The 16655-nt window shown below is 40.6% G+C and overlaps 1 protein-coding gene across 11 annotated transcripts in view; it reads right to left on the bottom strand.

Annotated features, from left to right (window-relative positions):
* ABI1 (abl interactor 1) overlaps nt 1-16655 on the bottom strand; it is a 77521-nt gene that overhangs the window by 2369 nt on the left and 58497 nt on the right. Inside the window, exons 4-11 of one of the 11 annotated variants that reach the window (XM_027889748.1) lie at nt 16425-16439; nt 15598-15698; nt 12062-12202; nt 10221-10321; nt 9182-9256; nt 7392-7568; nt 4466-4552; nt 98-283 (exon numbers count right to left, since the gene is read on the bottom strand). In XM_027889748.1, coding sequence (XP_027745549.1) covers nt 98-283; nt 4466-4552; nt 7392-7568; nt 9182-9256; nt 10221-10321; nt 12062-12202; nt 15598-15698; nt 16425-16439 — 883 coding nt within the window. The remainder of the gene's footprint in view (nt 1-97; nt 284-4465; nt 4553-7391; nt 7569-9181; nt 9257-10220; nt 10322-12061; nt 12203-15597; nt 15699-16424; nt 16440-16655) is intronic. The other 10 variants (XM_027889741.1, XM_027889739.1, XM_027889738.1 and 7 more) reach the window with 10 other exon arrangements.

Here is a 16655-nt window from a genome sequence, read left to right as displayed (position 1 = left end):
TGATTGTTCTTATCAGATCCACATTAAGTCCTTCATTCCCTTCAGATACCATTAATCCTCTCATATTGCACTAATGCAGCTGCAACACCTCTCTTACCTTTCTCTATATAGTTTTTAGGTGCCCAAGCAGGATCTCCATCTGCATAGGGATCGCTGTACTGCACAACAGCAGCCTCCTCATCCTCATAATCCACAGGAGGTGGGGGTGGAGGAGGAGGAGAGTCATCGAACATCGGCATCTCATCGGGGGGCGGAGGTGGGGGAGGAGTCGGGCTATCAGCAACTAGAAACGTTTGGAGATTATTTTTTTTTTCTTAAATCAAAAACAGTGTGGAGATGCAAACAAACCTGAGGCTGTACACTGTAAATAAAAGGGGTGGGGGGACAACAACACATAGCATGCACTATGATTCCATGCACTGATTAGAAACAAGAGGCTTTGTATTAAACAGCTACAACACACAACTATATTTGTTATTAGTGGTCAAATCTACGTAAAAATGCTACTAAAGCACATGCTGCGGGGCATAAGCTGAACATCAGCAGAGAGGAAAGCTTCCTGCTCCGACGTCCATGCGCTGCAGCATTAGCTATGGGAGGACTCCGAGTGGCACCCTCTGAGCCAGGCAGCAACAGGCCTCTGGACTGGGCCAGAAGCTTCATCGTTTTTTAACAAATCCTTTGTCTCTAACCATCACTTTATTTCTGAACTTGGATTCCTTCTCTCTCAGAGCTAGCATTAAAGGGGCAAAAAGATCTGGTGTGGATCATAAAAAAGGGAAGAGACTAGTATTTAAGATTTAAACAGGTAAGAGAAAGACAAGTAATCCTTCTGCAGAAGAAAAGCTTTGTACAGATCCTTATCTTGCAGACTAGCTTGTGTGTGTGTGCACACATTCAGGATTTAATTAATAAATGGAAAACTACAACAGGCAGCTGCTCCTCTTAGGGAAAAAGTGCTCAAGGAATTAAGTGTATAATCCAAAACGTGTAATTCCTGCCCTGAGATTCTCCAATCAGCACAGTTACAAGTTACTTTGGGAAAAGGAAAAATAGAAAGGCATTATGGTACAATCACTTGTAAAATCAGTTCATCGAATTAGATTCCAGTAATGTTCACAGCAGTTGGCAGCAAAGGAGAGAGATGGCATGCTCAGATGCAAGACATCAAGTCACTTATCCTATTCCTTGGGAGCTGTGGTCCACTACACACAGACCTACGTGTAAGCACTAAGACGCCAGAAGTTACTGAAAGGAAGCTACCATCACTAAAATCAACTTCGTTACATAGCAATACAGCTTCATTTTCAAGTAATTTGGGATTCTGCACATTGAAAACAGGCTGAAAACCACTGCTCTAGGTAAGGTTTGACAGAATGAGCTATCAGGCTCCAGGATACACAGGTCCAGCACAAAAATTTCGAGAAAAAAGCCAAGCTACAGAGTAAGGGAAGAACAACATTGCATTTAGTGAAGCTTTAGCTACTGCTAGTTAAAATGGCATAGCAGATTAGAAATAGGATTTCTGTTTGCTTGAACACCCTTTACTTTCACCTGGTCACTACTCCAATGGTGACAAACCTTTCCTCTTCATCCCCATGGCTCCTGACATGGGGCTTGAGCACAGCTCCCATGTCCTTGCTGGGTCAGACTGGCTGTGCTGGTGCAGGGGAAGCCAGATCTGCTGCTGCCAGGGGGCAGAAGCCAGCAGGAGCTGCTGGGGCAGAGGCTGCCTCAGACCTGGCATCTAGCCTGCTCCCTACACTTGAAGAGTCAGTTCTCTTCTCCACCTGCAAGCCCAGCTCCTCTTCAACTTGATCAGCTGAGCTGCACACCCTACAGCTCTCTCCATCAGTAAGACTGGCTGCCACTGTATTAGGGATTCCTCTCCCATACAGAAGCCCATTTATATCACTTGGAGACAGACTAACAAAGTCTTTGGTGGAGTGAGCACTGTCTTGCCCCTGTTACTGGACAGCACTCACAGGCAGGATTCATTAGTCCACCATTAAGGCACATGACAACACCATTTATGAATGGATTGATTTTGTGCAGTAGTTTCAGCACATCTTTCACCAAATGTATTTCTCCCCTTAATTTCTGTCTGCAGCCAGGAAAAAAAAGTATTGAAACAACAATCCTTTGTGATCTTGAGAAATCCTTACCTTAAGAAATGTAATTTTTTTTTTTTAATGCAAAGAAAGGTTATAGTTATTGAACAGTGAAATTGCATATTTGAAAATAAGAAAAGAGGGCAGGAAATGCAAGTGTAAAAGCACCAACACATACTCTAACTGAGATGCAGTGCAGAAACTGCAAGCTTTATGGGAAACATTTAAAACAATTCAACTTCACATTGAAACAAGGGTAGAGAATGGAACAGAAAATTAGACAAGTGCCACCCCATCCAAGTATCCCCTCGCCTCTTGGACTTTAACCTAGACTTTTCTTCGTTCTAAACTTAAGCAGATTCTAGGGTAGCATCACTTCTCCTAGGGGAGGGGGAAAAAAGCATACAAAAGGCAGGCTAAATGAAAAAGGGTATAAGGATGAGTATTTATATAGCTCCAAGTTGAGATATCTTTTCTTGTATATATTCCCATCCCTGTTCTTTAAATGGGGACCAGCATACTCCTTTTGAAAGGACTGGGTGTGACAGTACAGCAATTTACATCCAATCAGTTGTCCCTGGGCACTAGACACACTGGAAAACCTCTCTGAGGAAATACCCATAGTTTGGGCACAGGGCGCAGGAAAAAAAGAGAAGGTGTTGCATCATTTCTAAGCCCTCTATCCTTGTGCTCGGAAAGAAGTCCCATAGAGCAGAGGATGTTGCTTTCACCCACAGATCTCTATGATAAGGAAAAGACAAGTCCACCCACGTCTCCCTAGCTCCACTCCCCCAGAGACTTCTTGCAGAGAACAAGGCAGATGAAAGTCTAGCACACAATGCCAAACTCCACAATAGCCTCTACAGCCAGTTTTGCTGAGCGTATGCGCAGACTGCCACACGCACCCCTGCCTCCAAAATGAGGCAGCAGCAGCTCAAAGCCATACTTGTTATATAACTTTCAAACCCGAGGGACTATTAGGAGGAAGAAAATAAAAAGAACAATTCTTAAAACCATATTTCAAGCTTCAGCTGTTTTGCTGCAATCTCATTCACAAGTCAGCTTGCATTTTGCTGTTGCACACACGAATAAGTCTGTCCCTTTTCACCTCTGCTCTCCCAAGGGCTGTGTTATCTCCAGGAGGACAATACTTGGAACAATTCAGAAGCAGGTGTCAATTTTCTCAAGTTTATCTGCAAGTGAAGACATTCTGTAACCTTCATCTTCAGCAGTTTTCTCTCTACACTTTGAATTTCGGAAAGGTTTGTCAACACAGTTCCGTGGCATAGTATTCTACATCAACATGATTCTTACAATATACCAAGCACAACACCAAAGTACCTTCATTTTGAATGAGAACCAGGGAGATGTCTCCTAGGTGCCTCTCTGGGGGAATGCTCAGAACATGACCACTTAAATGCTCTAACAGGAGCTCAGACCTACAGGCCCCTAAATGGATGCTGGAGCTATATAGCTAACTGCTAGCAGGAGCCCCTGAGATCCTAGCAAACCTTGTAATGGTTCCCAAACACTTTAAAAACATTTTTTATTTATTTCATGCCCTATCTACATTGCTTTCAGTCTGTTGTTAAAAGAACCGCAAGGTACTCCTACAGAAAAGATATCCCCAGATCAAGAAAATGACTTTACATCTGCACTAGCACAGTGACACTCACCTGAAAGGAATCAGGCAGTAATGGTAAAGGCTGAGTAACCAGTATAGAACACCTTGCAGCACAGGTCATAGCTAGGGAGCATCTCTCTCACAAAGCTAACAAGCAGAGCTATGCTGCAAGAAGCTCAGCAGGGAAATCGGACTAGAGAACACAAAGAAATGGAGAATGAAAGGCTGCTGAGAGGAGAGATGCCTTGCAAGCTCCTTTGTAATGGCATTAGATCTTAAGACTGCACATTTTCAATTGACTGTACAGCTTCCTGAGAAGTACTACTGTATTGGAATCAATGGTTACACAGTATGTATTTTGACATTCTACATAAGCCTTTCTAATTAAAACTAATCAATTATCCCTAGTGGAAAAGGCAGGGTGATTCAACATTAAATTAATATTTTCAATTAAGATACATTTTAATATTCACACCAAACATATGCCACATTTCACACTGTATTTCTATAATAAATTTGCAGTTCATAACTTAAATGGGTCAGTAATAATCATGCACATGTTATAAAATATTGAAGAGTGTGCCCTTCAGCTCCAATAGCATATTGACACTAGAATGCAAGATGGTATTAGCTTCTGGAAAAGGAAACAAAATAGAGTCTGACTTGCCAGCCATGCATGCTAGAAGAGAGTAGGCTCTACCCTTTAACAGCTCAGCTTGTCCAAACTTACTGTTTTCCTGCACCCTGGCCACGAAGCCTGTGAGAGGTATCTGTGGAGTCAACTGAGGCATAGGGGGAGGGGGTGGAGCAATAGAAACTGGTAGCAACACACACACACACACACCATATCGGGGAAAGTCAAACGGACAAAGGAAAAAAAAAAGAAACAAACAAAAGCAGCCGTCAGTAACCAGGACCACAAAACAAAGTATGTAAAGAACAACAAGAACACACACACAAGAACCTTCTTCAAGCTTGTGTTTCCAACAAGGCTGAATTCGAGGTTAGCCAATCAAGGATCAAAAAGAGCAGCATGCCCATGTTTAGCCAGATAACAGCCGAGCAGAGGCTGCATGTCTGGAAGCTCACAGGGTGTGAAGGTTCTTGCTCTTTCACACGTTTTGTGTGCTTCACCTGGGGAGCACATAAAACTGAGCTGTTGTCTTGCTGCTAAATAAGGATTACTCAGATTTAGTAGTTATCTTTTCAAAGTGCACTACTAGAAGTAGAGGTGGTATTTCGCATGATTCTGGACTCCTTCTCTAAAATGAAAGGAGAGCGCTGCATCAAGTGCAGAAAAGCAGCACTGACACAGAGCAAAGACACGACTTTGCAAGGAGAACAGCGTTCCAAAATCAATGCCTCACATTTCACACAGAGAGCACCCTCCCATCGTTTTGTTCTGGTGGGATGGGTGCAATGGGATAGCTTACTGTGCCTTTGGCCTTCACAGAAAAGGGATCTTCTTACTTGCTGATAGAAAAAACAGGTGGGTTTAGAGCAGAATGGAGCTTTACTAAGTCTTCTGCGGTTAGAGGGCACTCGGCAACCTAAAGCACTGGCAAAAGCTTTGACAGCTGCAAGTGGCTACTCTAGTGCACAGAGCTCCCCAGGAAGCACTTGCGAGCACATCTTTGAATATGCATCTATCTGGTGAGCAATGAGAGTCGTGACACACAGCACCAGTGCTCAGAGACGCTGTGCTGACAGCCCAGATGTTCAACTCTTCCCTGCACAGATAGCAAAGAGGAATGGGAACAGTGGGGCAGGCCACTCGTCCTTGGGCAGGATGCCTCCCTGTGAAGTGCAGGGAATGAAAAACACAAAACAAAACCCCATCCAGAAACCTACAAAACTTCAACTCATTTGTTTATACTGTGTCCCTTCTCAGTGGAATTTCTCTTGCACTGAAGCAGAGAAATTCCTGTGAAGATGGGAATTCAGCAGGGTAATCCAGTTGGAACCAAATTTGAAAGAGGTTCTGTACTTCCAAGTAAGCAACAGTTTTAAATAAAGCCATAACTAAGATTAATGTTTGATGAATTAAAATGAAGCATTTAGTTCATTACAAAACCAATAATCAAATAAACTGTATGCGATAAATGATCAATAAAAGAGAGAGAACAAACAGGTGTCTCACAAAATTGAAGTAAACATCTAAGAAAAAACAGAGTATTTGTTAGCATGAAAAGTAAAACCTTAAGGAAACATGGGACTTGGATTTAATGTCAAGATAGTAGCATTAAAAAAATAATCACCAGTTACAGAAACAGAGGAAAACAGTTTCACGTAGAAAAACACACCCGTCAAAATACTATTTTAAAAAGTTAACAATCAGTATTTTGAAAACACCAGAGAGGCTAGATTAAGAAACTGCACCTGCATTTGAGCAAAAAATTGCTTTGGACAAATGTAAACATTCAGAAACAGTGGTGTGCACAGCATTTAAGACTACTGAACTATTCCCAGAAGTAAAATCCTGTTTATTCAACAGAACACAACTGTCCAAGCAGGAGGGAGTTTCTGTTGTTATGGTGAATTAATTTGGAGGAACAAGAGTGTGGAGGAAAAGAAGAGCTAATATGGGTGAGAGCGAGCAGGAGGAAAATCAGGATTGGAAAAAAAAGATAGGTACTGTGTCAACATATGAAAATACTTTCTGATAAATGTAATACTTCTAAACCACTCAGAAAACTCTTCACCTCAGCATCTCAAATATTTCATACGCATTCCTTCCTTAAGAGTAAGTACACAACAGCAAACAGTGGTCCAAAGAGATCTTCAATCCAAACATCAACATTTCTTTTTAAAAGAAATATCCCTCTGCAGTTTACAGAGTTGGCATGCTGAACACTACCAGGGGAAACCACTATATTACTATCTCTCCTCTATTATATTTAGTCAAAATTTATGGAAACAGCAAGGAAGAAGCTCTTTGATAGAGCTTTCTACTGACAGTCAAGTGGATCCTTATTTTGCACACCTTTCTGCAGCAAACCTCGTTTGCCCTGTTGGGTAGGTAGGCATGAGGCTGCTGACTAAAATCTGCTCACTTGCCCACAGCATCCATCCCTTCCCTCATTCATTTCCTCCTATACTCCTCCTAGTGTGAAAGCACAGAGGAGTCATCAAGTAAAAGAGAGAAAGACTGAGCTCTTTAAGTCAAGCTTAAAACAAAGAACATAGGAGAAACTTGGAATCATGAAAGGATTTAGGAAAGAGACAGAGTCAGGGAGGAACTGTGTAACAGGAACATGAGCATTGTGCTCTGACAGTACTCTTGCCCCTAGCCCATGACTGGGGGGACTGTACTACTACGGCCATATTAGGTCTCCTGCAAAAAACACTGGTTTTAGTTTGTGTTCTCCAAGCACACCTGAAATGCCAAGTATAATGTGCCTATAATTAGACAGGCAATCATAATAATTTCTTGTCATGAGTAACAGCAAACAAGTTAGAAGAGAAAACAGTATAATTGCGTATACTGCAATTACTGTACAGCTTCAATATGGTTTTTCTTGTTTGTTTTTCCTTCTATTTTGGGAAAGAAAGCAGTAATCTCATTGATGCTTTTCATAAATTAATTAAAATGCCATGCATGCTTTTACAATAATTTTGCTCAAAACAGTTTGTGATTTCAGAGCTCAGCAGCTTACTTGAATTTTGAGAATAAAGAGGCCCGCCATTAACATGAGGTTGAGCAGAAAATGGGGCAGTCACAGAAGGATTCCGTCTGTATCCACCAGAAGATGCTGAAGAAGTGGTAGAGTTGTGTCGCGAGATTTGCCTGGTCATTGTGCCATACTGGGAACCAGGAGCTGAACCAGGAGCAGCTGAAAAGCATTAGCCAGAGGAACCAAGGAAAAGACTTAAGCGGAACATTTCTCGTGATAGAATGCAGAAAATAGAAAAAGTCCAGAACATGGGAAATATTTGATTACAGTTCTCCAATAATTTAAGGTCAGTAACAGGAGATTAACAGAAAAACAAACATTCCTGTTACAACCAATAATAAGAAAAACCACACAGGACATAAACCAACAATCACATAAAGGGCATTGAGAAATGCTGAGAACTACTTTGAGAGACTGGATTGAACTGGAAAATTGAATCAGCTTCCAACTCTTCAGTGTATCTCAATTACACCATACCCTTTATTAAAATGCACAAAGAAAAAACTCCACATTCTGCTCAAAACAAATGTTTTTCATCGTGAACCTGACTTTGTCTTCAATCTAATATACGACACTAACGAAACAGTAAAATAAAGGTCATGAGCTTCAGACACTTGGCACATTTATCAATCATATTTGCTAGTTGTGCTTTTATATTGATGGAATTTGCACTAACAAATCAGAATCACCAATGCCAGCTGACAGAAAGGTATGTCACTCATTCTTCAGGATAAATACCCATATTTACCTTCCACATGCTTGCTGCATAAACTTCAAGGTTAACAGAACGAAAGGTCTCTTTTGGATTAACCTCTGACTGATAGAAGAATTGCACCCTGAAACTAATTTCTCTCACACATTTGTGGTCATGTGAGTCAATGCAATTCCTAAATGCAAAAACTGTTTTGCAATAAAATGTTCTGTGCTTTTATAACAGGTATGATATAAATATATTAAAAAATGCACACACACACACAAAGTGCAAGTGATCAGAAGTTTGCAGTCCTGTAATGCTATCCAAAGTCACTTTCACTTAAGATTTCAGTATGGGAAAGTGCAAAAGGTTACGTGGGTCAAGGCCTCCAAAGCTAATTTCATAACTCAATCAATTTTGTCATCAGCCTGTGACAGGAAAGGGTGGAGTATTTTTTCCTGTCTGTTTTGAAAAGTACTACTTTTAGATCCCACCCTAATTGCTATATGTAATGTTTGAAGCAATTTTTCAAGAACTGTTAGTTTATATCCTCAAGTCTTCCAGTTTGACACCTGCCTGCAGCATTACAGAATCAAACTCAAGCCACTGGCAGACACTTGTGCTTTCCAGTCCCCTTACACCCACAGGGTAGGATTCACACATCACCCTACACATAAGTTACCATTTTTAAGCCAGAGTGCAACTGTAGTGGCTTAGTTCCAGCTAAGTGCTGGGGTAAACCAGCAGCAGCAGGGACACAGCCAAATACCAGCTGATTCTGTGATCTTATAGATCAGATTAACTGGATCTTAGCTTTATTGGGAATAAATTTCAAGCAACTAGCAGCCTTTCCCCCATACCTTGTGCATTTAGCTTTAGAGGCTTTAACCACAGGAAATTAGTGGAGATTAGATTTGTTTAAAAACAAACAAACAAAAAAATCCCGGAGCTGATTTTTATATTAAAATCATGTAGGTCCCACCACAAAAGAAAAATCACCCTCACTAAGTCCATTAGGAAAAACTGATTATTGATTATGCAGCATGACTGCAATCACTTCAGCGCTGACAAGTCTCACCTATCAGACTGCCCATCGGGAGAGGTGGTGGCAGTGGTGGTGCTGGCGGGGCTCCAGGAGGAACAGAAATGTGTGCTAGTAAAATAGTTTATATTCCCAATTAGGCCATATTTTTAAAAAAAAAGAAAAAAAAAAGAGAAAACAAGCAGTGGCACTTGATAGGCTTCCCAAACAAATAGGAAAATTCAACTTCAGTTAACTGATACAAACTCAGGCCCTGATCACACCCTGGGTCCTGCACCTGCCAATCTTTATTCCCACTGATTTTAATGGGATGCCTGATGATAGTAAGATTTCGCACCTATTTGTACCACTGCAGGATCAGAAACACCTGGGAAGGAAAGCCTACATGTGTATAAGGAACTGAAGACTTGTCCTCTGAGCAACAGAGAAATCTCTGCAATAACAAAACTGGATTACACCAAAACTCCACTATTTTCTTGTGCAAATTAGCATCTGGACATACACAGTAAACAAGTGACTGAGTTGGTTTATTACCAAGATAATAATCCTGCCATCTTATAATAAAGAAGGATCCTACCCATTCTCACCATTCATCATTCTTAAAGACAAGGGAGTATGCTTTCAATGCTGAGAGATCCTGCACAGTTCTCTTTAACTGCAGATAGCAAACTCAGAAGGGTATTTCAGAAGACAACGTTTCCCATTAAATACGTGCATAGCTGCTGCTGCTTATCAGGGCATCCAGAAATGCCAAATTGTAGACAGGCATTTAAAAATACACATAAGTTTTAAAAGGATACACTTGTCTTCCACTCCCCCCACACCCCTCGACTGTCTTGTAAAAACATGGGCCAACAAAGGTGTTTCAGCCACACGCTATTCTGTAAGTGATTATTCTGCAAGTACTTTCGGTAAAGAACTAAAACTTTAGATGTCCCTCAGCACTCATAAGAGATTTCTTGAGCAGACTGTGCTTCAGGACAGATTCTACCACATCGCATTCAGTCAAAATCCCTCTGCAAACACAAGCAAGTAACAAGCAGCCTTAAGTTACCATGGGAAGAGTCCCACATACCTGGCCCAATGGTTGGTGGGGAAGGGGTAGGCACGGCAATGGGAATGCCAATACTGCTGCTTCCACTGTTCTCTCGACTGCCACTTCCCCCACTACTACCGCTGCAAAAGAAAGGCACAAGCATCAGCACAGCATCTCCTACCAAAGCTTATCAACAGTCACACTTTTTGTGTGAGCCCTGCTAGCCTAACTCAATTACAGACTGTTGAAAAATCCCCTATAAAATGCCTCTGTCTTTACCTACAATTGCATGCAGCTGACCAAGTCTGGAAACATTACACTACTAATAAATGGAATTAGCTAAGCTGATAAACATCACTATGAATAAAATGTGTCATTAAATGTTTCAAAAAATAAAAAGGTAATCAACCATACAAGTTCTAGGCAACGGAGTAACAACTGCAGGAGTAGTTCAGGGGCCTTGTAATAACTGAAAGTAGTATGCTGGGGCTGAAAGAGTTCATGCCTAAACTCAAAATAATTATTTAAGATTATTTATGCTGTCAGCTGAAGGAACATTTCCTCTACTCAGAACAGAAGTCTAGATTGGTAAGTTTCTAACTGAGAACAGACAGGATAAACCATTTGGGATGGGGTGTGGAGTATGGTGCGCATCATTTTCAGTACATTTAACCCTCTCCCCTACCCATGTACATACTTTTTGTGTATGAGAAGTTTGTTTCTAAGACAGTCTGAACATAACAGTATGGCCAGCTCACATTTTGTCTAACTAATATTATAAGATATATAAGCCAGAGGCCAGCAATGCAGAACATACTTATGGTGAACTACTGGACAACATTTCTACACATGCCTTTGGAGGCCATAAAAGTTATTTTCCTTGAGGGAGCTGAAAAATAATCAAAATTCAGACAGAATCTATCCTTATTCTTATCTAAGACCACTTAGTTCAAGTCTTGAATTTCCATAGATTAAATTGATAATGTAAAGGAAACCAAGGAGACAAGATGTTTTGAAGCCAAAACATCACTTTCACACATCCATGTTAATTAAAGAGTACTCTGTGATACTACAGTTTATTTAGCATTCCTGGAGAGCTATAAATCAGTCAACAGTCAAGTGCAAGTCATTCAAATATATCTTAAGAAAATAACACTGTTAAAAAAAGAAAATCAGTAATCTGAAATGTAAGGCAAGATAATTCCTTCAAAATTAGTGTTCCGTCTACTGAAGATCTTGATCTTGTAACCATGGTTGCAGCTGAATTTCTAACTGCAGTCTACATAAGAGAAGATCTTGTGAGACAAGAGTAAGAAGCATTCACAGTAGCCAGCTAACAAGATCTTCGATGCAGCGACATTTAGAATTTATTTAATTCTGACAGTATTTCATCATCAACTGTGCCCAAAATATTCTCCAGTCCCTATTAGTGACCTACCATGTTTAACTGCCTGCTGGAAGTTTAAAAGGAAAAAAAGAAAAAATATTAAGAAAGAAGCTCTCTAAAACGTAAGCTAACCTTTTACTCCTAACTAAATTCAATTCTTCTGTCTCTTTTTCCCCTGCAGTTTGAGGTCTACGATAAAAATCAAATTTTAAAAAACTGAACTCAGTCAAGAGGCTCAGAGAGAGATGTAGCCTTGCAATTCAAGAAAAAAATTACATTTTAAAAAAGGTATACTCAGGGCATGTCATATGAAGACACTTTGTATTATGGAAGTCAACAATGCGGTGAAGTTCTGTTGATGCAGTGGCAGAATAACTCACCCTTTTGCCTTTCAACAAAAAGCCAACAGGCACAGAGCTTTAAAGTTTTTCCGAGACTTTACTAAGCATCAGCTTGCCAGGCAAGAAAGAGTTACTGTGAGAAAACCCTCTACCTGTGTGTTCGTGGTCTCTGGTTCAAGGAAGCCGTTCTTCCTGGACTGTGCTGACTGCCCAGCCTGGCAGGACTGGTCATGTAATCATTGGGGACTGTTGGCGGTTTGACTGGCTCCAGGGTTTTGTAAGGAGTATTTCGTCTGGTAAAGGAAAAACAGATTTGAAGACAGAAAGATAAAGGATCAGAAGATCAAAAGGATAAATAAAGGAGGTAGTAAAGCCACTTATTTTCTTAAGTTTTCATGAGAGATCACTGGACAGTGACCCACATTACAGTATATTAAAGAAATTCCACTGGGCCGGGTAGACAGGTCACAGTCAGCTGTCTAAAGTAGCCTTACATAGACAGATGCATGCAAGTTGGCCTATAGCACATAAACTGGTCAAAAAAGCCTAAACTAAATATACCACCCAAAATACATTCCTTGAACTACATAACATACAATAGCTACATCCACATAATGTTCTGGGGTTACCTGTCAGTACACTGCACACAATAAACTTTCACTGTCAACAATTTCCTCTTCCTTTCCTTCCAAATGCTTTCCAGAGATATTCTTGGCTAAAAGTATTCATCTCATTACAACAGGAGTAAGGCTGAATCAAGATGCACAGAACAAGTGACATTTGCAATCACCAGTGCTTTTCCTAGGAGCACTGTTTCACACAGTAATCAAGCAATCTCATCTCACATTAGCAGATCTGAAAGTGCCTCAGAGATGAGCTTCATTGCCTTCATTTTGCAGCCCAAGGAAGCAAAGCCCAGAGACTTCTAAAGTCACCTACCAGACTGCACTGAGTCAGAAATATAACACAGATCTTTGAAGATCTATTTTCCAGACTCCTTATTGCCTTAAGAACAGTGTGTTGATTGTACTGAATAGCAGAACACTTTGGTTCTCACCAGTAACTAAGAGATTCCCTGCAAAACATGGAATTTGGCAGTGCATCAGCAAAGCAAAACCAAAAACACTTAACTACTGGCATTTAATCATTTGTTCGATTACTGGTTATAACTGAGTTGGTAAGTTATACAGCTTCCTGGTGTTTCAAGAAACTTATTGACTTCCTTTTCACACTATGAAATGCAACACTACTAAACTTAAAATGTAACAATTTATTATTAAAACCTCTCAAAGAAAAAAGTGGAAATACTGTAATTGTTTCATCTACTGTGGTGTTTGTAAATTAGTTTGCCTATATAAAGAACTCTAGATGATTTTAATATGCAAGCTGCCACCAGCTATAGATCAGCCAAAAGAGATCAGTTGCAGAAAAAGAAATTTTGTATTCCAGTTGTAAGAGAGATCTAAAGACTACCAAATAAAAATAAAAGCAAGGAAGACAATGTGCTTCCAACAGAAATAACCTTTGAAAGTATTGTTTTAAAGTACTGTACCTTGAAATGCACTAGCAATAGCAACTACTGTTCAGCTCTGCAGTACTAACTATTTTGCCTATATAATGTATTGTCAAAAGCAAAACCCCACTGCATCCTCAGGTTCAGCAATGCCTCACCTTCTCCTTTGTCCTTCTCAGCTTCACTGAAGAACTCAAACCCCTAAGCACCAAAGCCACCAGTTTGTTTCCATCACTCAAATCCAATCCTTCCCTTTGCTTTTTTCAGCCTTCCAGGGGATGAAAGCACTCTTTCCTGACACTCCCCAGAGCTCCCCCACCTCACTGTCCCCTATGTTTCAGTGTGACCTGATAACTCTTTCCAAAAGGGAAAGCTACAGGGAGTCCAAGGCCTTGCTCTGCTCCAGGACCCTCAAGGAACAACTTCAACTACTTCCACCATCCAGCTCCACCAATTCACTTCTTCTTACATGGTACTTAAAACTTGAGCATCCAAGGTTTTCCCCAGTCTCTCCCTTCAAAAGACCCCCTGCTTGCTTCAGTCCTTTCCCTTTTCACTCCATGCAATTTGTGTGCAGGACTCCCTCCCCACCATACTCCTTTGGATAGTCCTGCCTTGGAGGGATGAGCTGCACAACAGGCAGCACGTACTTAAAGACCTGTGTTACACACTACACTCATTCTGATTTACACGCTTATCTCTGCCTTCTGGATCAAAGGGAGAAGAGTAGTATCCCTGCGGTTTCTAGAGATTTTTTCTGCATAAATTAGGGTAAGTCATGCCTATGATATTTCATGCTTTGGCAGAACACGGCTGCTCAAGACAAGAACTGTACTTCCTGAACAAGAAGGGCAGATAGAAATCTCTCTTACAAGCCCACATAATTCCTCCCCCTCAGCCAACTGCTGCCTCTTGTCAAGCTCATCTGGAAATGACATTCAGCTGATTAATCCTTATCAGGCATCAGCTAAGGCAACCAAAAAGCTCTGGTTTGTTCAGGGGGAGCATTAGAGAGACAGCTCACCAGTACATCAATGCTGCTGTTTCACTAGCAAGCATCCAAGAGGACATGAAAGAGCTACCCAGGTTCCCAGGGCTGATAAACAACTCCTTCTCAACTGGGATAAGAGACACAATTGGAATACTGATTTCATGCCCTTGAGCAATGGGAATTTTCACAAAACATGCTGAGGAAACCTCTAGGGTAATTTCTCTGTGGAATACGCAACAAACAGTACCATCAAAGTATCGAATCGGGATTAAAAAAAATCACTAAGTCTTCAACAAAAGCAGTTGCTGCTTCCAATTTTCCTTGATCATTGCTTCTGATCCCCATTCTGTTCTGTCTCATTATTCTTCATTTTTCCAGCTTCCTGCCCCTCCCAGACAACATACCTGGAGCTAACACAACCATGCCAGCCAGCCAGCTTTACAATGCCTCAGTCCTCCACAGCATAAAGGAAAGGCTGAGTATGACAAATAGGTAGAAGGTCGTTTAGGATGCCTTTTGGAAGCTGTTACACAGTTGGACGGACAAAACCATATGGCACGTGCACTGAGCTTCTTAAGTATTAATGTTTTGGTCTCTAGCAACAACTACTTGCTGGCACACCAAGATAAGCAGATTTCACTCCCTGCAGGTCCACAGCAGCAAAATAGATGCAGGGAACTCTGCTCACAGTGGGACTTGGGAACAGCAAAATCCTTCCTCATTTGAACATAAAACTAAAAATGCACAAGCCTGCAAGAATCAATGTTGCCACTGTAATCACAATGCCACAAGTTGTGCTTAGATAATGCAACAAATACAGCACCAACATCCATTTCATAGTTCATCTAATACTGAGAAATGAGTAGATAAAAACTTTACCAGTGAGGTCTTTCCCCCACTGAAGTTAAAACCTAAGAGATTCTTTTGTGTCACTAAAGATTTCTCCCCAAAAACAAGAGACTCCTCATTTACCCATATCTATAATAAATCTTTCAAATCTTTTGAAAGGTCATCAGGAAAATAAGAGTCGATGCAGCTGAAGGAGTTTATACAGAAAAGGTAATTGTGACTTTTTTTGCTAAAGGCAATCAGAATTGTCATCTACCTATGAATTTAAGAAGCACCAACACTGGCACAATTAAGAGTTTCTGTTACACAGTCAGGACCAAGCAGTCCATTCTTACCCCAGAGTTCCCCGGCCTGACATGGGAGGACTTGGTGGTTTTTGTGTAGGCGGATTTGTTCTTGACAAGGTGCCAGTTCTTGCAGGCTGGTTATTTCCATGCTGAAATAAGGGAAAACATGATTTTATTTTTGTAACAGAGCAGCTCTATTACTGACAGCTTTTTTTTTTCTTTTTAAGTGTAAGAATATGAAGTGAGAATTCCCAGACAGCTGTCAAACAGCAAGTTTTCAGCTACACACAAGACAGAAACCAGTAAATACAAAGAGTCTAAATACCAGCTTAATATTATTTTTGCTATCAATTTGCAACAGTCATCAGAAAGATAGGCAATTGACAGGTTCATGCACAAATCTCTTATATAATTTTTTTTCTTTAAAGGGAAGCCACATTTGTATTCATACCTATTCAGGTGTTAATAATTTAAATCAAACTTTAACACTGACAGTACAATACAGCCAGCATGGCCTAGAATTTCTCAATTTGCCCTGCCATTTGACTAGCAGAGTCATTCAGGTTGTCTGGGAAGTCTCCTGCAAAAAATGTAAGTGAAGGGATCAAGGCATCTACTGAATTCAGAGCAAAGCACTATATGTGTTAGAGAAATTAATGTATCTATGTATAAATGCAGATGTCAATGTATCACAGATATATTGACACACGCTAAATGCTGTAAATAAAAAAAAGTATAGCACGTTTAATCTAAATATCCTATGAAAAGCAGAGGAGAGTGTAAGAGAGCGCTAGTTTTCAGTTTTAATGGCTCTGCAGCCTCTACTATCAGTCACGTGAGGCACTGTGGGTCAAAGGAGAAATAACACTTCTTACCTTGGCTTTTAGCCACTTAACGTTGGCAAGAAAAGGGGGGGAAAAAGGTAGAAATTAATGGCAGATCCATCACAACTGATAGGACAGCTTAAACTACAGATAATCACATTTTTTAAAAAATCATTTGTGTCTACTGATAATTAGCTAGCTCATCCCAGTACACTAACAGATTTTACTGTCTCAGTCATTGAAAGTTCTATGCCTGACAAAGTGACCAGAGGAGAACCACTT

The sequence above is a fragment of the Empidonax traillii genome, unplaced genomic scaffold (genome assembly GCF_003031625.1).
Source record: "Empidonax traillii isolate 1590-97213 ecotype Southwest subspecies unplaced genomic scaffold, ASM303162v1 scaffold271:size677799, whole genome shotgun sequence".
NCBI classification, from domain to species: Eukaryota; Metazoa; Chordata; class Aves; order Passeriformes; family Tyrannidae; genus Empidonax; species Empidonax traillii.
The sequence above is the reverse complement of the archived record's forward strand: the minus strand, read 5'-3'. Positions and strand labels throughout refer to the sequence as shown.